Source organism: Rhinichthys klamathensis, unplaced genomic scaffold (assembly GCF_029890125.1).
Source record: "Rhinichthys klamathensis goyatoka isolate OS25496 unplaced genomic scaffold, OSU_Roscu_1.1 h1tg000665l_1, whole genome shotgun sequence".
In the NCBI taxonomy this organism is placed as follows: Eukaryota; Metazoa; Chordata; class Actinopteri; order Cypriniformes; family Leuciscidae; genus Rhinichthys; species Rhinichthys klamathensis.
In genome coordinates, this window is record NW_026607104.1 from 412048 (window position 1) to 437889 (window position 25842).

General features: G+C 38.1%; 1 protein-coding gene across 7 annotated transcripts in view; it reads left to right on the forward strand.

Moving 5' to 3' along the window:
* Window positions 1-25842, forward strand: part of tjp2a (tight junction protein 2a (zona occludens 2)) — a 39820-nt gene that overhangs the window by 980 nt on the left and 12998 nt on the right. The window contains exons 1-7 of one of the 7 annotated variants that reach the window (XM_056241708.1): window positions 9458-9791; window positions 12193-12322; window positions 21518-21571; window positions 22780-22904; window positions 24102-24204; window positions 24322-25000; window positions 25083-25186. In XM_056241708.1, the coding sequence (XP_056097683.1) occupies window positions 9685-9791; window positions 12193-12322; window positions 21518-21571; window positions 22780-22904; window positions 24102-24204; window positions 24322-25000; window positions 25083-25186 (1302 nt within the window). In that variant the 5' untranslated portion in view covers window positions 9458-9684. Of the gene's footprint in view, window positions 1-9457; window positions 9792-12192; window positions 12323-15236; window positions 15373-19251; window positions 19374-21517; window positions 21572-22779; window positions 22905-24101; window positions 24205-24321; window positions 25001-25082; window positions 25187-25842 lie in introns of those variants that run through there. The other 6 variants (XM_056241709.1, XM_056241713.1, XM_056241711.1 and 3 more) reach the window with 6 other exon arrangements.

Below are 25842 nucleotides of genomic sequence, written 5' to 3' on the forward strand. Positions count from 1 at the left end.
TGGGGGGGGAAAGTCAGAATTGCGAGTTTATCTCGCAATTTTGACTTTCTCAGAATTGCAAGATTAAAATTTTAATTCAGATTATTTTCCTCGTAATTAACTAGATTTTTTTAATTAGTTATATCTCACAGTTTTGAGGGGGGGAAAAATCTGAATTAAAAGTTTTAATCTTGCAATTCTGAGAAAGTCAAAATTGTGAGAGAAAATGTCGTGATTACCGAGTTTTGCGAGTTTATATTTCTCAAATCGGACAATCCTAAGAAAAAAAATCTGAATTTCTAGAAAAAAAAGCATTAAGTAGCTTTTATAAACATGCCTTAAAAAAACACATTACTGGTGTCCATCTTGAGACAAAACAATGACAGTGATAAGATATGCCAGTGCATGTTGCTTTCAGTTAAAACATCTTAAACATGCATTTTAGTCTGTGACTATCTTAAGCCTGGTCTGTGAAACCGGGGGCGAGTGTCCTACTCTCATTCCTCATGTCTAGGTGTGAAATGTAATGGACTCCTAGTGTTGTACTGTGACTCAGAGTTTCTCTCATGAGGACAGCGGTGGTTCTATAGGGATGGATGTGATCTCCTGATGAGAATACTTTCTGGTTGTGGAAATAAACCCAGAATAACAGAACTCTTTAACATGACATAATCCTTAAAATCCAGAATTCATCATAACATTTATTTTAAATCCTATTTAAAATAAACTGCTTTATATTATTACAGGCTTATGTTTAACTCTGTGAAGGTAGGTGTGATTGAAATGTGACCTGTTTAATTTGATGATTGAATGTACACATGGCAGTATATGTGCAATGGCAATGCATAATGTAGACTGTGATTCTGCATTAGCCGAACACATGAAGAAAGATGAAAGAAAGCTTAGCTTACACTGCCACGTGCCGCTTACGTAAAGGCATTAAACGACTCGGACAATAGGAGAAATACACGAGAACACACAACATTTTTCAAATACACGAGAAACATAGTTTTTCAGTTTGAAACGATGTTGTTTGTTCACATTTAATATGAGCTTGGCAGAATCAGTAGACTGAAAATAGGAAACTGAAATCACGTTTATGTCTGGTTTCGTAATGCTTTTGAGTTCTTAATCCACTTGAGCTGAATTGAAGGATTTTCTAAACATTATGCTGTGGAATTCATGTGTGCGTCTTCATTTGTTAGATGGCTGTTCATAGAGAGATCATTGACTTGCAAACGTTTCTAGATTTTAAGAATCTTATTATTTTTGGTGTTTTAAAAAAAATATTGTTCATATTAACATGTTCAGGGGTGAATATATATATATATATATATATATATATGTCTACCTTTCATATTATTAGAAAACTTCTGATGCTGGTGCTATTGTATGTGCCTCAAGCATATTTCAAAATCTGTTCAGGTTGGACTGAGTTTGAGTGCCTGAGCAGCTTTTACATTGTGTCAGACTGAAGGACAAAGTTCATTTGTTCATGTGGGTCAACAGTTTAGGACTAAACAATACACTATCAGCAGGATATGACTACTGTAGTATTTCTTATTACTACATACTATTACTGTGGTATGTGTAGCAATAAAAACAGTTCTATGTCTAATTGTAGTAATGAAGTCATCCATTTAAACCAGGGGTCTCAAACTCAACTTAACTGGGGGCCGCTGGAGGTAGAGTCGGGGTCAGGCTGGGCCGCATCAAGTATTCCACAAAAAAATAGTATTCAAGTATTCCAAAAAAGGAGCACAACTGATCCAATCTTCTCAATATTTATTATTAACGTTTCTTCTGAACTGTTCCTCTGAATTTGAACATTCCTTTCTTGGTTCTTCATGAGCTGTCCTTCTGACAGTTGAAGTTCATTTTTACAAACTTTCTTTGTCTATAACTATTTGTGATATTTATATTTGCTTATGTCCTTTTTATTTTCTTTATACAACACATTAATGATATTGAATGTTTTTTTGTTTTTGGAAGGCACATTTCCTTTTATTATACTTAGAAAAACAATTATTGCTTTTGAAATACAAATATTTGCAGTCATGTCTGCCCGTCTTATTGAATTCTTTCTACACATGTATAGTGTCTCAAATTACTGACTACACAAATCAAAGCAAACCTTCTTACGAACCTTTTGGACACATATTATGAGCTCAAAATTATTATTCTCACATTGTTTTAGAGCAGGGTCTCTCTCCAACACGTCGCTCGTGAGCTATCAGTAGCTCGTGGCCTGATTGGTGGCAGCTCGCCAAGGGGCCTGTTCACATATCGCGCTCACATATTTTGCGCGCTCAAGTTCGTTATTTCAAATGTACGCGCGCGGCAAGCGCACTCATAATTGAAGCGACGTGCTAATTTTTTCCAGTCGCAGTATGTTTGTACCTGGTTTGTACTTCGCGGTTGTCTATGACAACTATTGACAACAAACCCACCGTGTCACGAGACTATCTATGGTAGCCCATAAGGGATAAAATTTTTTTTTTTTTTTTTTTTTCGCGGCATACGCAACGACGGGCCGCACTAACATTAAACTTTAATGTCAAGTGGGGGGCCACAAAATATCACCCTGTGGGCCGCAAATGGCCCGCGGGCCGCGAGTTTGAGACCACTGATTTAAACTGTTTGCAAATATTTTATTTTACAAGATGCATGTATTCACTCTTAATCGTATGTCTGTATGTTGAAAATGCTAAATGTTTCTTGTTGCATTTCAGTTATCATGTAAAGCAGGTGTTTTCAAACCTGTCCTGGGCTGGTCCAATTTTTATACCCTTCAGTCACTATCTTCCCTCACTATCGTTCACTTGGATGTACGGCATTAGCTGCGTTTCCACCACAGGAACTTTCTTCAGGAACTAGGGACTTTGTGTGTTTCCACCGCAGGTCTAAATGAAGTTCCGGGTAATTATTTCCCAAGGGGGTAATCCATCAGCCGGAAACTGAAGCCTCTGCGGGGGCCGCCATTGTAGCAGACCATCACCTGCTGTTAGCATTCCATTGACTCCCATTCATTTTGAAGAAGAAGACGAAGAACAACACAACACGCGAATATGGACGTCAGACAGAAACTAGTGCTGCAAACTGTTTGCGCGATGATTTGCTCTGAGAAAAAAACGCAAAAAAAAGAAAAAATAAGTATTTACCCGGTGACCTCAAACCATGCCTTGCTCTGATTGGCTGTAGCTCATGACATCACTGAGGTTGAGTCGTGCGACAGCTCTGGATATCTAGCATGCTAGATATTTTTCTGGGCTCGGCGACGCGTCTGCGAGCGTCTTTGATGCGTTGTTGGCTCTTTCATACTAACAGATTGGCGAGCGTTCATCGCCCGCTAATCCCCCGCGATTTGCACGCGATAACACCCTGACGTGTCTGCGAGCTCAGCGATTTGCAAATCGGGCTTAAAATCATGTAGTGTGTGAACTAGGCTTAACTTCACATCTGAGGCGTCCAAAGACTCCATTTGTCCATTATTTATTTCTAAAGAAACACGACAATGTATAAAAGGCTACATTACTTTGTATCTTACGTTATGGCCCCGTAGAAGCCGTTTCTGTAAAATTAGGCTAACGATTGTGTCATAACCACGCGACTCTCTGTCGCACAGTAGAGAAATTACCGTATAGACAGGAGGAGAAGCTCACAGGCAATCTTTTACTGTCTATGAGGCAATCGGGGGGACATGGAGGCATAAAGTCAAGGGAGAAGCCCATAGATAGAGAGTCCATAAAAGCAACGGGACAAAATATTTCAACAACGGATTTGTTTCAGATTGAGATTCCAATTCAGATTCCTCTTGGCACAGCTACTAGAAGACTTACAGCTGTCAGACAGGTTGCTCACGTCACATCTACATCGTCAAGCTCAGTTTGAGCCTGCGCAGTCGCTCAGCCATCAGGAAGTGAGTGCTTCTAATGGGCTTCACTGTTCTCCGTTGAAGTCTATGGGGTCGCTGTGTCCATTTCTTTTACTGTCTATGTTATTTCCCCCTCAGAAAGTCCCTGCTCACGAGGTAGTACTTTTTCAAAGTTCATGAACTTTCAGGGGTGGGACTTGGGCGCTGGACTTGCTGATTGGTTGAGTTCATGGCGCAGTTTGATTGGTTGACTGACTCCACGCAGCATTTCATCTGTTGCGGTGCGTGCAGTTTAACAGTTGTTTGCTATTCGAATCAACAATGGCATTTTAAAAAATACGGCCGATTGACCGACGATGAGGTTCAGGCTTTATTAAGCTTAAATTCAGAGGATGAAATCCAGCGGGAACTGTAAAATAGTGCGCAGTCCTACGTCACCGGACTATTTGCTTAATCTTCACGGTACTTTAGACCGCGGTGTAAACCAGGGATGGAAATTAACTTTTTTGTCCACCGGCCACTGTGGATTTCAAAATCTACCAGCCACTCAATGTTTTTACCAGCCACTTTCTTGTTTTTAACAGACAATGTGTAACTGCATGTGAAAATTAATACTACAAGAATACTTAAGCAGTTTATTTAATCTCAAGTCTCAATGAAATACTGACATTTCCTCTTTCTCTCACCCTCGGCCTCATCCACCTAATCTGTCATTTATTTTTGTTTTGATGATAATTTGAGCCAGCCTCCAAAAGTAATTAACCTGTCCTGTGATTTTTTTTTTCTCTCACACAACACTCTCCAGACACGGATTTATGAGCTATAGTATGTTGGTTGCCTTTACATTAGAATAATATTTAATATAATCTAGATATGAAATGGAATAAATAGCATTCAATACAAAATGAATATGTCTCATATATTGAAATCAAGTTTTATGTGATAAAATATTTGCTTTCTTGTGCATTAGAACCACATCAGGCATTTAGTACAAAATAATTTATTGAAGCATCCAGATACTTCACCACGTGACAGCAGCTAGGCTCCTGATTGGTTAACGCGGCGCGAATTGACGCCAAAGTTCAGATTTTTCAACTCGGGCGGCAGACGCGAATTCGCGTCAAACGCGTGAATGCACAAAAGCACTCAATAAAATCATGCGCGCGGAACGCGTCAGACGCTCGAACTTGCCGCGCGAATGAGGCGTATTCGCATCTACCACGGCGCGCTCTACACCTCATTCGCACCGCAGGAATTTTTTACGCGCGTAACGCGTCTTTGCATTGACTTAACAATGAAATCACTCGCGCCAGACGCTCTATTCTCGTCTGGTGTGAACGCACCATGATGTTTTCTCTGCAGACCTCTACGCCTGCGATGTAACGCCACATTTTTGTTTGAAGGTGTGCCTCTTCTAAAAGTGTCCGCCGTCCGGGTGAAACAGTATGCTATTTTTATTTACCCGCCACGGTGGCCGGTAGGTGAAGCGAGTTTACCCGCCACAACACAAAATCACCCGCATTTGGCTGGTGGCGGGTGCTAATTTCCATCCCTGGTGTAAACGCAGACAGCAACAGGTCTGGCGGGAATTGTCCCAAGAAAAGTTCCTGGGACAAATTGTTCTGGGTAATTTCGGTGGAAATGCGGCTATTGCTCAAGTTGCACGAGTGCCCACTACTGGCAGAAACCTTGCAATGTGTTTTAATAGAACCAAACCCTTGATCACTTCAATCTGCTATGAAGCTGATTTATTATTTACAGTTTGTTTTGCGCATATAGGTATAGGTTTGGACTGTTGGAGAAAATAAAAATGACACAACGAAAATGATAATACATTAAATTATAACTGTGTAAAAAACTGTTTGTTTAAGTATTAAGTATTAAATGTCCAAATAACTCCAATATCTTACACTAGAGTTGTGTGGGGTGGGGGTAAATAAGCACAGTCTACATCACAATCGTGTTGTATTGTGGTCTATGAATCTGCCTGAAGTGTACAAAGTAGAACTGTACTGAAGTGTTTGAGCGTGGACGCTTGTTTCCATCACAGAAGAGTTTATATCTCAATTTTGAGGAAAAAGTCAGATTTGCTAAATTGCAAAATATTAAAAAAAATGTGAAAACCGATTTCAATGAGCAAGATTTTGAAAACGACAACGTTATCGTCTCCATGTAAATTACAAAAACGTGAATTTGTGAAAACGGTGACGTCACGCACATGCGTGTTACATGTTCAGTCTATAGGCACGCAGTGTTTCTTTACAAAGTGACATCGCCATCTACTGGCCTGGCATGAATAATACAGCGCTTTTTGTCGTTTTCGTGGATCCGTGTGAACAGGGATCGCTTTGACATGACGACGTTGTCATCTGTACGTGAAAAATGCAAAGGAAAAACTTTTCCGTGTTTAGGACATCATTGTCACGTAAACGTACCCTAAAAGTGGAGTTAAACGCAGCACCCCCATCCCTTCACATTTGTGTCTCCCATATCTAACACACCCGTACAAAACGTGCAGGGCTCGAGGTCCTCCAGGACAGGTTTGAAAACCCCTTATGTAAATGATACCATATTTTCATATTTCATGAGTTCTTTGCATCACTGGATATTACTGTTGATCGCTGAACATTTCTATGGGAAAAACAGCTGTCAAGTATTAAATGTTCTGCTATTTACAATCTTACTATGTACTCTTCTATTTTCTAAATCGCATCGTGTTGGAAATCACACTCGTCTTCAGTGAACAGTTGCCCTGCCACCTTTGATTTGATTGGTCATCTCAATAATTTTGACATTGACGAGCGCTAGAGCGCTAAGGCAGACCAGTCTAAAAATGCTAACAACAAACCGAGAGCGGTGCGTAATGGAGTGCAGAGGAGCAGCTTCAAGATGATCAGATATTTGGCCATTTCTATTCTAATATGTCTTGTCCCCCTCAGTGGGTTATGACCGTGGTTAAATGGTTCTCTTAAACTGCTGTGGTGTAGAAGTAGTTGCAGTTGTACAGTTTAGCTGTTATGGTGTGTAATGTGAGTATAATGGGAGTGGTTGTTCTGTGACTGTGTGGAGACATGTCTGTGTGAGTGAGGTTCAGCAACAGGTTTCAGCATGTAATGGTGAATATAGTTATTCAGCCGGCGGTTTTTTTGTTGATATTGAAAGGTGCTTAGACTTAGACTTTCTTTGATAAATTGCTATTATACTTTTTATTGGTTTACCAAATAAATCTTCAGATAGCATTTACATGTGGGAACTTGTTTTATGATCACACCTTACTGAGATAATACAGAAAATACATAAAAATTCATTTAAATGATTTTAATTAAATTAACACTACATATTTATGTGTAAAATCACAAAATATAAAAAAATATTTTACAAAAATATATACAGAAAATCCATGAAAAGGATATCTTTAGATTTCGAAGCCATCAACACTTCTGTTAAATGGCTAACTGGTCTACATCCATATATTGATCAATACTCACTATAATCACCACACATATTATCTTAATATTTTTTTCTTTATTCATAGAGAAGTACCGTTCCTTTCAAAAATGCTATCCAAATATTATCCTAATATTTGAGAAGATATGAAACCTTGAATTAGGGCAGTTCTGCAACCTTCTTGTCTACTTGACTTGTGACTTGCAAGTTAATACATTTTATTCATTTCTTGAATAAAAGATGAATTTATTAACAATATTACTAAATATTAGGCTAATTAGGGATGCACCGAAATTAAAATTCTGGGCCAAACCCGAGACCGAAAATTCAGGATGCCCTTGGGCCGAAAACCAAAAATAAAATAATAAATTAAAAATTCAATTAATCATTCAAACTTATTTAATAATCAACACTCAAATATCTAACTGAGTTGTACAAACTTTTTAAATTGCACATAGGGCAGTTTTTATTTATTTATTTATTTATTTTATTTATTTATTGTTTATTTGAATAGGGACAGATAAAAAAAAAAACATAGATTAGTATTTAGTACATAAAGAACAATCCGATGCCTGTATCACAGTGTTTATAGCCAAGGCTAATTCGCAACACCTTTTACATTTTTATTAACCTTTTAATAACAGAATTGTTTCCATTCCAGTTTGTTGGTGAAATAAAAACATTTTAATGACAATAAACTGTAATTCAAATATACATTAAATAATGAAGACCTCACTAACAGTTCAAGTAAAATTATAATGAATATGTGATAGCCTACAGTCCATATATTAAGAATTATGCTCTTCTCTAAAGTTATCTTTCTAGCTAACTGAGTTTATGTAGCCTACATTGAATAGCTTTCTTGAATTTGAGGTGAATTGTGTAGCCTACAATCTGTTTTATTGACACCTTTCCCCGGTTGAAACACTGATTGAGCGATTACATGAGAAAGGATTCATTCCAGTAATTGTAATGTATCTTTAAGATACCTGCTGGTGTTCACGCATGTTTATTTGGTGTTGTAACTAAAGAGGGGATGAGATGATCGGTTCAGGTGCGCTTGAACTGAGACGCTACAGCGATTCGTCACGGCTTATTAAAGAGCGCCAAAACGACATTTATTGATTGAATTTCATAATAAATTGAAAGAATTTTAAAGTTGAGACTTTGCTTCATATTAAAAGTAACAAAGCTCATTGCGATTATTGGATGGCAGGCCAACGTTGAGTGAGGTTTTGTTCAAGCATCAACAGAAAACAGCACTAAAACATTTGAGACTAAAATATTTTAGATTTAAGAAACCATATCATTACAGATTAAAATCGAGAAATTAATATTGTCAATCTAGAGCTAGAGCTGTTTAACTGTTGTGTTTTGTGCACGAAACAGACGCCGAACACAGTCAAAACATGCCATTGGAGAAGTGCCAATTAAACGTGTTTTGGTCACTGATTTTGGCCTTTCAAAATCGTTTCGGACTGAAATTTTTCGGTGGCCAAAATTGCAGTGCATCTCTAATATTTTTAATATTTCGAATTATGTTTTTAGATTACAGATTTAGAATTGAATTTGCAGTGGCTTTTTGGTTAAAGCAATCTTACTTTCATGTGCTGCTAGTCTGCCATGTTCAAACAGAACGTATGTTTGTAACCAAACCTAAAAATAGACGGTTTCATTATCGGGGCTTTATGTGATTTGAAAGAGTTGGGAGTGTGGAGGGGATTTTAGAGCCCCGGCACTTTGGCAGCGCAATCTCCTCCTACCCATAATCCACTGTTCAAAACACTTGGATGATAATGCCATCGCACACTGGATGGAGGAGAAGCCCGGTTACTCCGTCCCTCCAACCTGGTGAAAATCTTCTCTGGGGTGATCTGTTTACGAATGGACAAATCTTGAACATATGTACATGCGTGCGTGTGTTGGTGGATGGGTGATAATGGGTGGAAGCTAAACCAGCAGCGCCTGAGGGATTACAGAGCAACGGGCCAGGGTCCATCCATGATCTGTCACGGCTTAGTACCACAATTATCCCCCCTCACAGCGTTTTCATTAGACTAATGTTTGAGATCTCCAGAATTATGTAATAGTGACGCTCTGCCAGCCTGCCCAACGTGGTTGTCGTATTCTCTCTCTTTTCCCCTCTCTTATCCTACGAGGAGAACGAAATGGGCATCCATGAGATTCCACAGACCAAGAGAGACTCCGTAATGCAGATAGTGTGTGCAACGATGGGTCTGTTAGACAGAATGACTCTTTACTGGTTTGATTGAGATTACACGCAGCTTTGTCAGTGATGTAGTGACGTTATCGTTGGTGAACCAAGAGGTTAGATGTTGCTGAGAGCCTCTCTAGATCGAAGGAACTGAGAAGAACCAGAGAAAATGAAGTACAAGAAATTCATCACCATCATGCAAGCGGCCATCGGGGTCGCGCCTCTCAACAAGCGGGAGCTGTTGCCCCCCGGCCGGAGGTTATGGAGACCCTCGGGGTGAGTTATGTGGAAGATGCTATCGGAAGAAGACAGTTTGATGGCAGGCGTAGCTGGTAAAGTGGTGTTAATGATCGGATGTGTTTGAGTTGTGGCTCGTTCTGTACCATCATAGCAGCTCTGTGTGCCAATTCTCCGCGAATGATGACTCTGAATAGCCTAGTATTTGTGTTGTTCAGTAGTAACTGAGCAAATCCGTTTTGCTCAACACTGACTTATGGGTGGTGCTTATTAAACCCTTAACCAAAGTATTAAACTTAACACTCTCCTCGCACCATTTATGCTACGGATATGAGTGATACTGTACTTCAATTATCGGTGCATCCCTAATGATTGGCAAATGAGGTTTAACTGATCGAGAAGAGGTGGGCTATTTCTTATGACTGAACTTGAGTCACGGTTCAATACATCGTAATACATGATCATATTATAATTAGTAGGGAGGGATGCACCGATACCACTTTTTTCCAATACGATAATTTTATTTTTAGTACTTTCAGAAACTAAGTACAGATACCTGTATTTTCATTGCATTTTTAATTTGTACAAACATTGGGCAGATAAACCAAAAGAATATGAATCAAATTAGTTGGCTCAGCAATTTTTTCCCCAGTTATTTTCATGCCTAATTATGCCTGTTAAAATGTATTGTAGGACCTACTGTTACTTTCACTGTTCATATTATTGCTCTATCATATTTTATCTTTAATTTAATAGCACAGTGAATATTTAGAGCTGTTCCTGCAGGGCTCAACCAGTCTCGGTCTTTTGTTGTTAGATTAACATTGAGGACAGCATACAGCAGCAGGTTTAGTTTATTAGGCTGCTGTCACTTTAAAGGGATACTCCACCGTTTTTTCATATTAAACTGTTATTCTCTTATCTAAGACGAGTTGATTAGGCTGCTGTCACTTTAAGAGCTGCACGTGTCCAACGTACTGTTACACGGGGATTTCTTTTCAACTGTTTACATTCACTTAAGACATAACCGACTGTTTCACAAGGATACTTGCCTATACGAGCATTTAGACATAATTTTGTGTGAATTTGTCAGTTTAAGCACAAGACATGAAAGAGAAGATTTAATAGGCTATGCGCGCGCAGTCTGAGAGGCAGCTTTCTAGGCGCATGCTTCGGATGTTTGCGCACAGAAAACTTTTTGAAAATGCCGGGATTACTGGACCACTTTCCTGTAATGTAGGCAACCACTCGTTATACATAAATCACATAACTGGTCATGTTTTTACTTGCACATATATGATTGAGTTTCAATTCAAATGACTCATGTGTGCTAAGTAAACGATCAGCAATAAAGAGCTCTCTCTCTCCCTCTCTCTTTATCATCAGTTTACGTTAGTAATATTCTCCTCATGTTACTTTCTTTGCTATTGCCATATGTGCCCGAACAACAAACTTCTATTCATTCGATACATTTACTTCATAGGCATCCTTCTCTCTGATATATCCGTTCTGCTCTCTGTTTGCGCTGCTGTTGGTGTTTCTTTGTCTTAAGCCCTGTACTGTACACATGCTGCCTAGTATCTGTTGTTGGGATCAGAGCATTTTAACGAGTACGAGTACACAAGCGCAGTATCGGCCCACCAAACATGCAAAACACTCACTAAAAAACTTAAACCAGTCATTTTACTTGGATTTTGGTTTAAATTGGGACACTGTTTTTTTTGTGTGTCCCTCTGACAGATGTAAGCTCAAGACTGTCAAAGAGTTGTGATAAATCAATGAAAAGCTGTCAAGCCAAGTCAAACATCTGTGGCAAGTTTGGTCAGGCAATGTAATTCAGAAATCTAGTTATCTTTTAAACATTTAAGAAGCTATTAGCTAAACCAGTCCCTTGATCCTGAGGACTCATTACTGCAACAATAGTTAGTCTATTACTCCAGGCTACTTTGCTGGCAAAGATCTCATGAACACGTTTGAGCAGTCATGCCGAAAAGTGCTGTTATAATTACACATATCTTGCCAAGGAGATCAAGTGTACTACATTCAGAGCAGGTGCAATACTTGCAATACTTTTGACATGTTTTGTGAATTATAACACAGCCTCTTTATGTACTCATAGCACTTTTGTTAAGCTAGGCTGTGTATTTTCTTGTCAGGCTTTGCAGGGTTAGACATTTTCTTTACATGCACACACACTAACATTTAGTAAACATGTTTTAGCTATTAACAGATCAACCAGATTAACTTTCAAATAAGTACTTTACATTTTTTTTTCTGCTGCATTATTGTGGTTGTGAGACTAGGACTCAGACTGTGTGAGCAAAATAGTAGTACTATTTAAAATTCTGCTTAGATGTAGCTAATTTCACAATAAATATTTGTTGTTGACTTTCAGAGTGTTTGATCAGTGTTATTAACCAAACAAAATGTCTTGTTACAGTGACCAGTCGAACCAAATAGAGTTATTCCGATCAAGCCGCTCCAACAGGAAAAGGATTTCCTTGCCCTACGAAGCTCAATATTTGTGTCTGCGACGCCTCTCTGCTCCGAGCTACCCAGCCCTTTTACAGGTATTGCACTTTACAAACGTTCCTCATGTAAACATTGCAATTAGGGCTGTCACTAATGATTATTTTGGTAACTGCATAATCGATCAATAAGTTTAATCGGTAATCGGATCATATTTTTTGTGGTAATAAAAACAGATCTACCGTAAGTGAGCAATAGCTTTTAAAATTACTTCTTCCCCCTGTAGTCAATAATTATATCCCTTAAAAATCGTTGATCACCAAAATGACATATTTATGACATTCTTCATGCCTTAAAATAGCTTGAATGTAACTCTACACCCTTGTCTCATTTAGTATACGCGGTTCTATGAATATGCAAATGAGCCCCGCCTCCACTCACTCACTCCAGCTCAGAGTTCCACTGGTTGACGATCACACTTTGACCTGATTGGTTACAAGGTCGTTTGTGACGTCAGAAACACCAGCGATTTCAAACCGTGTTTTTGAGACTGTCTTTGATTCACTGCAGTTTTAAGGAGGAAATACTCAGCAATGCTGTCGAGTCTGTCGACTTATGAATTTACACATGGTTTGTCTTAAAGCATATTAAAAACACCACATAAACATATAAACAACATTTAAAAACTTGATTTTCACCACAGGGGGACTTTAAAATACATATATAACAACAATTAGGCAATAATAATTGGTTCAAAAGCAAGTAATCATATGGTTTTATTGAACAACACTGTTAAAAATACTTAATGTATATAATGTTGCTGTCAGGCGGAAACCTCATATCCATATTTAATCACTTTTATTTTTTTCATAAATCATAGCTTTTGGTCACCCTTTACATCTGTGGGTTTTGCAAATATTTGACCAATGAAAATGATTAAAAAGAGTTTGTGACTAAACCTTGTAGCTCCACTGGCTCTGTCATGAAGTCCTCATATCGTGAATGAAGTGCTGCACTCAGTTTGGAGCGTCTCTGCTTGTTCTAATGACGGACAAAACACGCATGTCCGAAATTTGCTGATCAAAACACTGAAGCTGTTTCACTAGGAAAGAAAAGGCTATCGCAACTTCAGTTTCATGCTGACTTTAAGACTTTATCTTTCCTGTGTTCATGTATTTTATATTCATTCAGAAAGTTGCACCAAACACAAATCTGCTATTAAATGTCTAATTTGACATTTCTAATTTGTTGTGCTTGACAAGATTACTCAAGCATATCCTCCCCGTCACATACAATATGCAGAAACAAGGTTTCATTTTTTCCAGTGTTTGTAGAAAAGTTATATTATTGACTTTTGAATGCTAATGATTGGAGCCCATAACCTTGTTTTACAAATATTAAATGCATACATTTTGATTTCACGCATTTCTTTTAAATGGGTGTGTGATTACCATATTTATGTAAAGGTTGTGATAGTCTTTTCTTCTCTATTGTGACTGGTATATCGGAGTGAAACGGCTTGTCGGACAGGTGTGGTGACTAATCAGGCCCTCCTCTCTGTTAGGACCCCAAGCGATCCCATTGGCTCAAATTACTTTTAATAGGTACTCTTTAGCGCCTGATTACAAGTACTACAAAATCATGTTATGATAAATGCTGTTTGAACTATACGTTATAATGAGGATTAATGTCTGTATTAGTAAGCTTATGTACTAGCTTACCCGATTTCGAGAGAGGACCTGATTTATCATGGCGCTGGAAAAAAAATGTAGGGTGGGACTTGATTTTGTCCGTGGGGATATGATTGGATGGTTGTTGTTTGCTATTGGTGGATCTCATGTAGCAGGTTATTGTCCCGCCCTTGTGCCAGAGAAGAGATGCTGCAAGAGGGAGGGGAAGTTATTTTGATTAAAGATTATGAGGGCACATGAATAATTTTTTTTTTTTTTTTAATGATGTGCACAGATAAATCATTTATAATAAATACTGATATTCCATAAAAATAAGAATTGTCCATTTTTATTTCATGGTGATTTTAAAGTAATTTAAATTGCAGCATTGCACTGAATGCAGTACTTTGTATGGTAATACTATGGTACATTTTTGTCTAGTGTGGTCACTCTTTTTAATGCAAAGATGTTACATATTAACAGTCACAGCCTTTTGATAGCGAAAATATAAACCTCGGGTTCTCCCACTTGGCTCCAGTTATTTTTACATTATCATAATTATGTGCTTGAATGTACATTAGGAAAGCCATAATCTTTCTTAATAAATTGTGCGTTGGCTCTTTTTATTTTCATGAATCCATTTCAGAGACTGCAAATTAGAAAAACACTTTTTATTCATGGAAGTTTGTCGTTAATGGCACGGAAGAACAACTATAACTTTATACTAAGCAAATTACTCTATAATCTTTACCGCCAGCGCCACGTGAACGCGCTTTCCGTAAATTACGATTCGGCCAAGACTAAAATCGCCGGAAGGCTTTGGTAATGATTACCTTACACTACATCTCCATGTAAAACTAATCCCGTCCGAGTAGGATTTTGGGAAGTTTGGAATTCCAAACGTTTTAGCCATTTGGTTAGATCATCTCAAAGCAAATAGTAACGTGGGGAAGACTTGACTTTGAATACGTACATTACGTGTTTGGAAGCGGTTGCTAAGCAATGCCAGCACGGCCTAATTGATATTCATGAGCAAAGCCAATACAGTCGATAGATAAGGGATTTTGGAACCGTCCATTTTACCTCGTCTGGCACGCAATGAAAGAAATGCAGCATTTCTCGTTGCTTAATTCCTCAAAACACGTGTAAGCACGGCAGGATAAAGCTAATGTAATGTGAAGAAATAGAAAATAGTCGCATATTCATTAGAGGTTAAAATACGCTGGCTATCATTACCGCCCCCCAGCCGTGATTTATTGGTACGGTCGGGATTTACAGTACAATAGTTTGAATGTTTTAGGCGCCCGTGTTGTCGCTATTCAGAGGTTTCCGTGTTATTACCTTTGTTTTATTCACAGCCCATGGTACTTTAAACTCATTCTTTTAAGTAAACAGAGTTTAGCATCAGTGCAGTTTACGAGATGCCCGTTGTTATGGAGAGGCGGCTCTTTCTGAGCAGAAAGGTTATGGACTATTATCATGTGAGTACTATTAAAACTTCTTCAGCTCGCTTATTTTAATTTCACAGAGGTTTTAAACTCAGTCTTTCGCTGAGTTAAGACAGTTGCTCGTGTTACTGTATCCACCTACTTCCTTCAGCAATGCATTAGCGATGACCATAATGTACTTAACGCCAGTGTAACGTTAACACGATCAAATGTGTCATCAGTTTGTGTAGAGTACAGCAGTATTTATACAAGTCTATGAATCAGAATTATGACGGCACAAGCGACACTTAACGAATAAAAGATATTATCAAATAAATTAAATGGACAAATAATTTGTTTTTCGTTAAATAATTTAAAGTACTACCACCGTTTTTATTAGTTCAACATTAATCAAGTCAAGGACTAGTTAAATTAATATTTTGTTTGTTGTTTTTGAATAAGCTTTAGGGAACATGCTTCTCATGTAACCCCAGAGTGTTGTGTTTTATGAATTATTTAATGTTGTATATACTCATAATCATTCATTTTATTTAATATGTAGAATAAAATGAATTGAGACATTTTTAAATTGTCACCAGCAGAGGGACAACCACACCAGTTTTACATTAGCATCATAATCTCGCAATCTGCAACGCTTCAAAATATGGAATTATAGACTAGTTGTTAATTGTTTTGTTAATTTGGGTCTGAAATAAATTTTAGGTCATTTTCTTGTTAGTTAGTCTTACTTATTTACACCAAACTGAAAAGAAAATTGCCCAAAAAAGCTTAAAAGAAATTCCTTCCATATTTACACTTGCTGTACCCACACCTGGATTGGATTTCTGCTATTTATGTAACGCTCATCACGTGTCTGTTATGCATCGTCTGAAATTAGACTTTTTATATTTCAGTAGAAACTTGGACTGAAAGCTGTCGTTCACTGATTTCAGCTCTTTTGAAGGGACACAGACAGACAGCTAAAGCTGCTTATCTATAATGCAGAGGGACTTCTGTCTGCACATTGTGCCTGTTCTGTCTCACAGCAGAACAACAGCATATTCCCTTCAGTATGCTTTCTGATGGCTCACAACTGTTATACCCCGCTTGATTGAACTGAAAATGCTTTTGAAGATTTTGGCTTTTGTCCTCCTGTCTTGTTGTTGTTTTTTCTTGCTGCCCAGTAACGTCCTGGCGGTGTGATTCTGTCACCGTTACACTACTCTGTAGAGGTGGTTTACCACCAGTGTGTAATATGCCGTGTTTTGTTTGCGCCAGACAGTGTATAGTATCACAGCTCACAGATAAATTTTTTTAGTGTCATAAGACTAAGTAATGTTCCTCCAAATTGTTGACTTTCACATGTTTTGAGGGGAGTTGTGAGTATCTTCTTGTCATCTTTCTGCACATGTCAGATTTGTTTAAGGTTGTCTCGTGGCTCGTCCTGCAGAACAGTCACACACTTGTTTTGTTGCATGGTCAGTTTTGGAAGATGGTCTGTTCTGGGCAGGTTCACAGTTTGTTTTTTAGATGTAATCATTTCTTTTTCCTTGTTCTGCTGACCTTTTCTAAAAATCTGCTGAAATGCTCATTGGTCACAAAAACATGAGCTGGTTTTTGATTGGAAATTGCAGTGCTTTCATTTTAAGTTCACACTGGCTGACTTTGGTATTTCTGTGGCTTGGAGAAAACTTGTTAGTGTCAAAGCAGTAGATGGAAACTTGTGCATGTCTACATTTTTTTTTATATATATATATATATATTGAGAGGTTTTAATATTTTGGTTTTAATTTACCAATATTTACACTTTAAAAAAAACAACTTATGGACTTTATAGGTTTTTTTGTTGATGAGAATTTTTTGATTCCAGTATCATTATTCCATTCTGCAATCCTATCTAATTTATTTAATGCAATGTATTTTATAATGTGAAAGTTTTAAGTTTTTGCTTTTCAAATTGTTTCAAGTGTTTGCTTAAAGAGAAGTGAAGATATCATAACTTAGTGGATTGATCATAATGTTACGAGACCGTATCTCTACAAGTTGTTTTTAAAAGAAATGAATACATTTATACAGCAAGGATGCATTAATCAAAGGTGACCGTAAATACTTTAATAATGTTACAATAGATATTTATGTCAAATAAATGCTGTTCTTTTTAACTTTCTGTTCATTGAAGAATCTTAAAAAAAAAAATGTATCATGGTTTCTAAGAAAATATGAAGCAGCACAACTGTTTTCAACACTGATAACAATCAGAAATGTTTCTTGAGCATCAAATCATCATATCAGAGTGATTTCTGAAGGATCATGTGACACTGAAGACTGGAGTCAGTAGATTGTCTAGTGGGGACCATTAAAATAGTGTTACCAAAAACATTTTAAATTGTAGTATTTCACAATATTACTGTTTTAGTGTATTTTTCGTGTATATTGCATCCTTGGTGAGCATTATGTAACTTTTTTCAAAAATATAAAGTCCCTCTGACCCCAAGTTTTTGAACAGTGTTTTAAAGTACCAAGTACCAAAATATGATTTTGTACATCTTATATATTTACTTGCAAGAATGTAGCCCCTACCAAACTTGTGCACGCCATTTAGACAGGCTTTCATTTGATTTTTTTTTTTGATTTTTTTGCCAAGTCCGCATCGGTCGGGCACCCCTCCACCAATGTTGATCCTCGTTCTGCCTTTAACGCGATCACACTCTCTTTTTCTCTTTTTGCTTTGCTCCGATAAAACCTTTGCTTTCTTGTTTTTCTGTGCTGCTTCGGCCACGACTATAACATTTGGCTCGCACGTCTGATTTTAAGGGTGGTGGAAGTGACGTATATATGCCGTAAAGCAGTCGAATTTTGTAGTACTCTTTGTTCGCCGGTTACTACCCGAAACCCGAAGTTTAAAAGTACGATTAAAAACGCTACAGACCCCGTCAGGCTATGGCAGACGTGTCAATCAACCTATTGTAAGTCGATGTACCATCACAAGAGACTTGGAAATATATTATGAAGGTTGAAAAGTAACCTAGTGCTGCTTTAAGAACAATAGAAAAATGAATTGCATTTTTTCTCCAAACTTTTTAGCTGGTTCTCTTTTTAAAGGCAGTTGATAGTGAGATCTAGGTCTTGTCCAGTTTATATTTGAAAGACATTGATGGAGAGTTTCTGATCCCATTATTGAAGAGCGTAGGAAACCACACTGAGTCCGGTTACCTCAGTCAGTCTGATGTGGTGTTGGACTGAGCGCGAGCTCGTAGACCTGCTGCTGGACAACACAACGCTACAAGCTCACTTACAGTGAGAAATCAGTTCTTTCACATCATTCTTCAGTAATCTGTTCTGGTTAGCAAAAAAAGAAAGAATTGAGGGCAGCTCATATGCCACATGTTAATCCTTTCTTGGATAAGATTTGAGGCTGAGTTGGAAAGCCATTTATAGATCAAAGAACATTTATGACATGTAGTACCACGCAATTTACTAATATAGCACTATTATAGTGTGTATGGTGTTCAATTACAGCTTTGCTCTTAGAAAATAACACTGCTTAGGTGCTCCAAACCCCATTATCCTTTTAAATTGATCCCTAAATTGTAATTAAAGTGATGGGATCACTGCTAATCTACCAGTCCCGCTTGTCCTGCACGTTCTTGCAGAAAAAAATCCCACCCCATAATCATGGTGGTGCCGAAGGTGCTTCTTTCTTTTCGTAAGCCAGGCAAAGCTTTTAATGTCAACCCAGATAGAGCTGTATCATTTGATGAATTTAAATGCAATTTTAATTTAATACCTTAGCAGTAGACAGCTTCTCAGCTGTCCCGCTTTTTTGCGTCGTGGCTGCCGTTGGTCGCTGTGGACAGTGGGATTTGCACTGAATGTAGGCCAGCGGGCATCAGTCTTACGTCAAAGGCGGACAGATGCATTGTGCTGCTGAGGGGTGATTCGCTTTGGCCCAGAGACATTGTGTTCACGGGACAGGCGACAACATGAAGACGGTCCTGTCGCTGCACAGGAAATGGGCTCACACCATCAAGGCCATCCGCATCCTCCAGGGCATCGTAAGAACTCTTTCAGTTCCCTCGCCTGTACAACTTCATCTGTCTTAGACGGCTCGGCTGGAGTGCAACTTTTTAATTTGGTTTGTTTGTGTTTGTTTATCTGGCTAGGACCATTCGAGGTTGACTTTTAGATTTTAAATGTAATGGCATAGTATTTAGTAGTGGTATAAGTAATGGTATAAGTATAATAATAATAATAATAATTCATTACATTTATATGGCGCTTTTCTCGGCACTCAAAGCGTTTTACATGGGGGGGGGGGGGGGGTCTCCTCAACCACCACCAATGGTATACTTCAGAGTAACAATGTTCTTGCTTTTTGTGGAGAAAAATATGGTAAAACACGGCTTTTTACTATAGTGGTGAATTTTTACAACTGAAAATTGCAAAATGTTGGTTATTATTATGATGGTAATTGCATTACATGCACTGATGCATTTCATACTTTGATGTAGAACTTGCTTTGAGGTTGATAACCAAGGTTTAGGAATGGGTTCGAAGTTTATCTCACTGTAATTTGTGGTGGTAAGGAAAATAGATTGTGTTATAGGCTAGTTTGTTTTCTGGGTAGATGTATAAATGTAACGGGTGTTTCCTATTCAGAGAACTAGAAGAATCAGTGGTTTACTGTTATGATAGTGGTTAAACACTTAAGCAACTGTTTATTTTACAAATGCTTTCAAGGTGCTTTCGCCTATTCAATGTGATATTGCTACGTTCTTATTGATAGTATACAGTGTGGACCGGTAACTTTTTGCCAAGGCTGATTTTGTCCCCACCACTTTGTGAAATATTTCACAGCAAAATGTATCAAATTCTGTGAAAAAATCTTTCATTTTTGAACAGGATTTTTCATTTTGTTCATGTGTACTAAAACAAGTGTTGTTCCATTGCTGGAATTTATGTTTGTTTATGGTTGTTAGTAATTTTCTTCCATGCACACAGCTCGCACACTCCACTCTGTTATCCATACTTCACTATTATTTCTAGTTATATCACATGATGAAATGCAAACAAACATGTCCCCACACTTCCATTAATTCACTGATGTACAGATGCAATTTTTATTTTATTTAAGAAAAGCTTACTAAAAGCTTACTTAAAACCATGCATAAAAAAGTAGAGCAGTATCTAACCAAAAATCCCTTGCTTTCAAACTAAAAACTTTACCTCTAAACCTTGACATTCAATCGACTGACTTAAAAATGCTAAAGATCATTTGAGCCCTTGAATTGGTCAGCAATGAGGATATCAATGAGACCGTAAAATGTTGAAGTTGTTGTTTAATTGGATTTTAGCCATATCAAAATGGTTAAAGATCATGTTGAATTATTTGAGCAAAACCTCAAAATATTAATGAGCTAAGTGTTTGTTATTTTGTGACTTCCGCCGTTTAGCAGCACCCATAGAAATTGCATGATGAATGAGGTGCAAACATGTATTTTGAAGACGTCATTGGCTTCGAAGTGTTTAGCTTTTAAATTTAGTTTGATTTAACTTGTGCAATAATGTCGTTTTAGATTCTCTAGCATGAAAATACTAGAAGTTGAAATCATTTATACATTAAATGCTAAAAGGCATCAGATGTGGATTGTGAGTTGAGAGTTATTTAGGGCAATACTGGGATTCATATTTGCTGAGGAGATTAAAGAGCAACAATCATAATCACCCAGTGTGCGCACGGCTGGATGAAGAGGTAACTAGAGGTGCTTCACGGCGAGGACGTCACGTGGCGCTCGGACTGAAGCTGAAGGCCTTATTTATAGTGATTAACTCAATGGCCACGCTCCCTTTTAAAATAATTACTTTCAAATAATGTAGGCTTATTAATTTTAAAGGGGTCATTCCATACATTTGTAAAAAAAAAATATTTCCCAGCAGTCTGCATGTAGCCCAATGATAGTCAGTTTTTCTTGATTTTTTTTATTTCTTGCAGATCTCTCCATTTCTGTTGAGTTCAGACCCTCAGTTCATTGAGTCTTCAGATTACCTCATGTAGTTGCGCTGGAAGAGAAGTGCTCATATAGTTTTTCACTGTGGCAGCACCACTCTGCAGATTTTGCTCAGTATATCCCTGATACCTGCTGTAACTTGACTCTGTCCATCACTGTCCTACATGTAAAGCCTGTTCATTCTGTTCCAGAACCCAGTCATGGAGGAGACGGTGTGGGAGCAGTACACTGTGACCCTACAGCGGGTGAGTACCTCACCCCACAGGACGTTTGTCTGGAGAGCAACTAAGTTCTTCTGATTGTTCCTGAATGCTAACTTCTAGCCTTTTTGTTTCTCACTGAAAAGCTTTACATTCTTCTGCATTTATAGGAGCTTTTTGTTGCTTAAATGTTGGGTTGGGAATCAAACATCAATTCCAATGCTGGATTTGAATACGTAAGGTCAGGAATCGGAAACTAGTTATAAAATTATTTTATTTATTTTTTATTCCTCTTATAGATTTATAGACTTATTTCTAGATGGACAAATACACCCAAAATTATGTCAGAATATCCTCATAAACAGTCGGTTTTCTCTTAAGGGAGCATGAACGGTTGAGAAAGTGTGTAACAGTAAATTGTATATTGTGTGTAACAGTATATTGTATATTGTGTGTAACAGTATATTGTATATTGTGTGTAACAGTATATTGTATATTGTGTGTAACAGTATATTGGATCTGTGCATTGTCTTAAAGTGACAGCAGCCTAATAGTCCTGCTGCCATCTGTATTATTAACGTTATCAAACAACAAAAGACAAAGAGAAAATTCACTCACTGATCTTGACTGAAATTTATATTATAATATAGTATACTATAATATAATATTATATTAATATAATATAGGCCTACTATAGTTAGGCTAGTATTAGTATTATACTTGTAATAAGTATTTTTGTTAAAAACCAAGAGTTCTTCAGCCTGAAGATTTTTGTTTGTGGTATTCAGCGGCACCAACATATTTAGCAAAAAGACTTAGATATCATTCACATTTATTCTAAGTTTTTTTTTTTTTACCTTATTGTAATCGAAAATATAAATCGATAAGAATCAGAATCGATAAGCAGAATTGGAATCGAAATCGATAAAATTCAAACAATTCCCAACATTACTTTAATGTCAAGTGTGTAGTTTCTGCACCTCTAGCATTATATCTATTGTGTAACAGAAGAGTGCAGTGGCATACAGCCATTGCTGCAGAAGACGCATTGCATCATCATCCTGGTGAACTGAATGGCACATATACTTGTTTTAATATAACTGTTGTATAAATTTAATTCCGGGTATCTTATTAAATAGTTATTGCTGCCTGTTCATTTGCATGAATTTAAAGTGTTTAATATAGTAAATAAATGAAGGGCTTCTAGGAATGGAAGCAAAGAAATTTAAAATGGACACTTTGCCTTGATATAGGACTCCAAGATGGGCTTTGGCATTGCTGTGTCTGGAGGGCGGGACAACCCAAACGAAGAAACTGGAGAAACGGCAATTGTCGTATCTGATGTGCTGCAAGGGGGTCCTGCTGATGGCTTGCTATTGTAAGCTATTAAACAATATTTAAAGCATCACAACCTTTGATAAGATTTGTAGTCCCATAAGGGCTTTTCACACGGTGCTTAACTCCGGGTTATCATCATAAGTCCTGTTTTAACCCTCTGTAAAGGAACGTTTCACACTGTTGATTTAGAAGCAGGGTTTGCACCTCTTTTCACCTGGGGTTATTGCTATGCCAAACGTGTGCAGTGTGAAAGTGGAAGCGATGTAGATGCTTAGCAACTGACAGCCGATCACGTGCCTCATATTCACATGCTTTGGACAGTCACAGAAACACGGCACATTGTATTAACAGTCGTTTCAGAGTTTGAGCGGAAAAATGTCAAATGGTGACAGAAAACGCATCAACTGTAAATGAAGAGACCGTTTCATTCTTACCTTTATAGTCCAAAAAGTTAATTCAGGATAAACTTGATAGTACGGTCAGCAATATATAATCAAAGGATGCGCAGCGCTAAAGCCTTTTATGTAAGCATATCGCATGCAGCATTCGTCCAATCAATGACACTGACACCGAAAATATGGAAATTAGGCCGTAAAGCCAGGGTTGGAACGCACATTATGAAACAGCAGTTTATGAATACCCAGGATTAATTGTTAACTCCGGGTCAATTATGAGCAGTGTGAAACGTGAAGCAAGATAACCCAGGATTCCATTTACCCATGGATAAAAATGACCCAGGGTTAACTAGTTCACGTGTGAAAAGCCCTCAAGTGTTACTTAAAGTGGAAAAGCATTTTTGTAGTAATACCAATAAAAATTCTCTACCAGTTTCGACAGTGAAAACGAATATGCTAATGAACACACTAAATTTATTTGAAAAGTTAAATATATAAATAATATATTTATATAAATATAAATGTATACATTAAATGACACATCATATTATAGAAATTTTAAATATTAATAACTATCAAATATTTCTCAATGTTCGAAAAATATTTTACAAAGTTTTCAGTGTTCTTAATAAATAGACTCAAAAAATAATACAAAAATAAAAATCCTATAATTTATTTGTATTTTTGTCTACAAACAATTATTCAAATGTTTAATTCATGGTTCAATTGTTAATATGGACTTAAATGTCAGCACCAAAGTGCTAAACTGTTGGATTTGAAGTAGTCGGTCAGTTTCTGAGGTGTAAGAGCGTTGACTAATAGTATTTCATGATGATGTACAGTGAAAATGACAGAGTGATGCAGGTGAACGCTGTGGTCATGGACGGTGCCCCACACACCTTTGCAGTGCAGACGCTCCGCAAATGTGGCAAAGTAGCCAAAATCGTGAGTGAAACATAAATTATTTGTCATTTTGATTGCAATAAAGACCAAGCACTTTTTTGTAGACAGTTAAAACAAAGGTTTCATGAATATTTCATTTCTGTTCCCATCCTTCATCAGATGGTAAAGAGAGCTAGAAAAATTCCCGTCAACGTGCATAAACGTGCCCCGTCCCCAGATGACCGTGTTTTCAGCGGCGACTACAACGATGACTACGAGGACCGGCGCAGCGTCTACAGCGGGCGCAGTTACCCCGACCGGGACACCAGCCTGGAGCGCGAGCGCGAGCGGGACTACGAGCGCAGTCGCGGGAGGAGCATGGAGAGAGGCGTGAGCCCCGAGAGACCGTACAGACGGGACGGCAGCCGCGGCCGAATACTGGACCGCGAGCGCAGCCCCGATCTCCGTCACCGGAGCGACCACAACCTGGATCGCGACCACAGCCCGGACCGACATCACCGGAGCGATCGCACGCTGGACCGCAACTACAGTCCAGACCGGCGCTATCGCAGCGAACACGCGCTGGACCGAGAGCACAGTCCAGACAGACGATACCGCAGCGACCGCACGCTGGACCGATCGCACAGTCCCGATACACACAGGCCAGAACCTGCCCGCGGATACAGCAGAGAGAATCTAGCCAGTGACCAGGAGCGCAGGAGGTACGAGCACCGGCAGGACGAGCCCATGAAGAGGAGCAACAGTCGAGACCAGCTGGATGTCTCGCCCGCACCTCAACGACACCAACCCTTGGAGAAGCCGCTCAGTGTTACTCTTCTGAAGAACCGGCCCAATGATGGTAGATGCGCGTCGGATTCATTTATCTGTTTGTTTTCCAATTTCTACCTGCGGCTCACCCTCTTAACTATCTGTTTGTCCAGAATATGGCCTCCGTCTTGGCAGTCAGTTGTTCATCAAAGAGATGACGAGCACAGGCCTGGCATCCAGAGAAGGAAAACTACAAGAAGGCGACATTATTCTGAAAGTAGGTCTCTGGAACAACCACGCAGAATGCCTTGTGTTTCCAGTGAGGGGTATCTGCAGGTCAGAGTAATAGGTTAATTAGTTATTGTTTGCAAATGCGGTCTTTAGGGTGTGGTGTAGGGTTAGGGGTTAGTTATTTATGTTCTTGTGTCCCTTTCGGCTCACCCATTACGACCTGCAGCTGTCCTTGTCTCATGTGTTTTGCTCTAGCAAGCACTACTAATTCTCTTCAGAAAATGTAAAAAAGAAAAAATGATACACTACCATCCAAAAGTCTCTTATGCTCACCAAGGTTGCATTTATTTGATTCAAAATACAGTAAAAACAGTAATAATGTGAAATATTATTACAATTCAAAATAACTGTTTTCTATTTTAATGTATTTTGAAATGTCATTTATTCCTGTGATCAAAGCTGTGTTTTCAGCATCATTACTCCAGTCTTCAGTGTCACATGATCCTTCAGAAAGCATTCTGATATGATGATCAAGAAACATTTCTGATTCCGATCTGCTTCATATTTTGTTTTTTTTCTCCTGTGAAATGATTGTACTATATTTGAGTTTGACTATATTTGACTATATATTTTTTTGAGGATTTTATGGTACTAATTTATATTTAGGCAGTCCATCTATTCACTTTTTAAACATGGACCTGA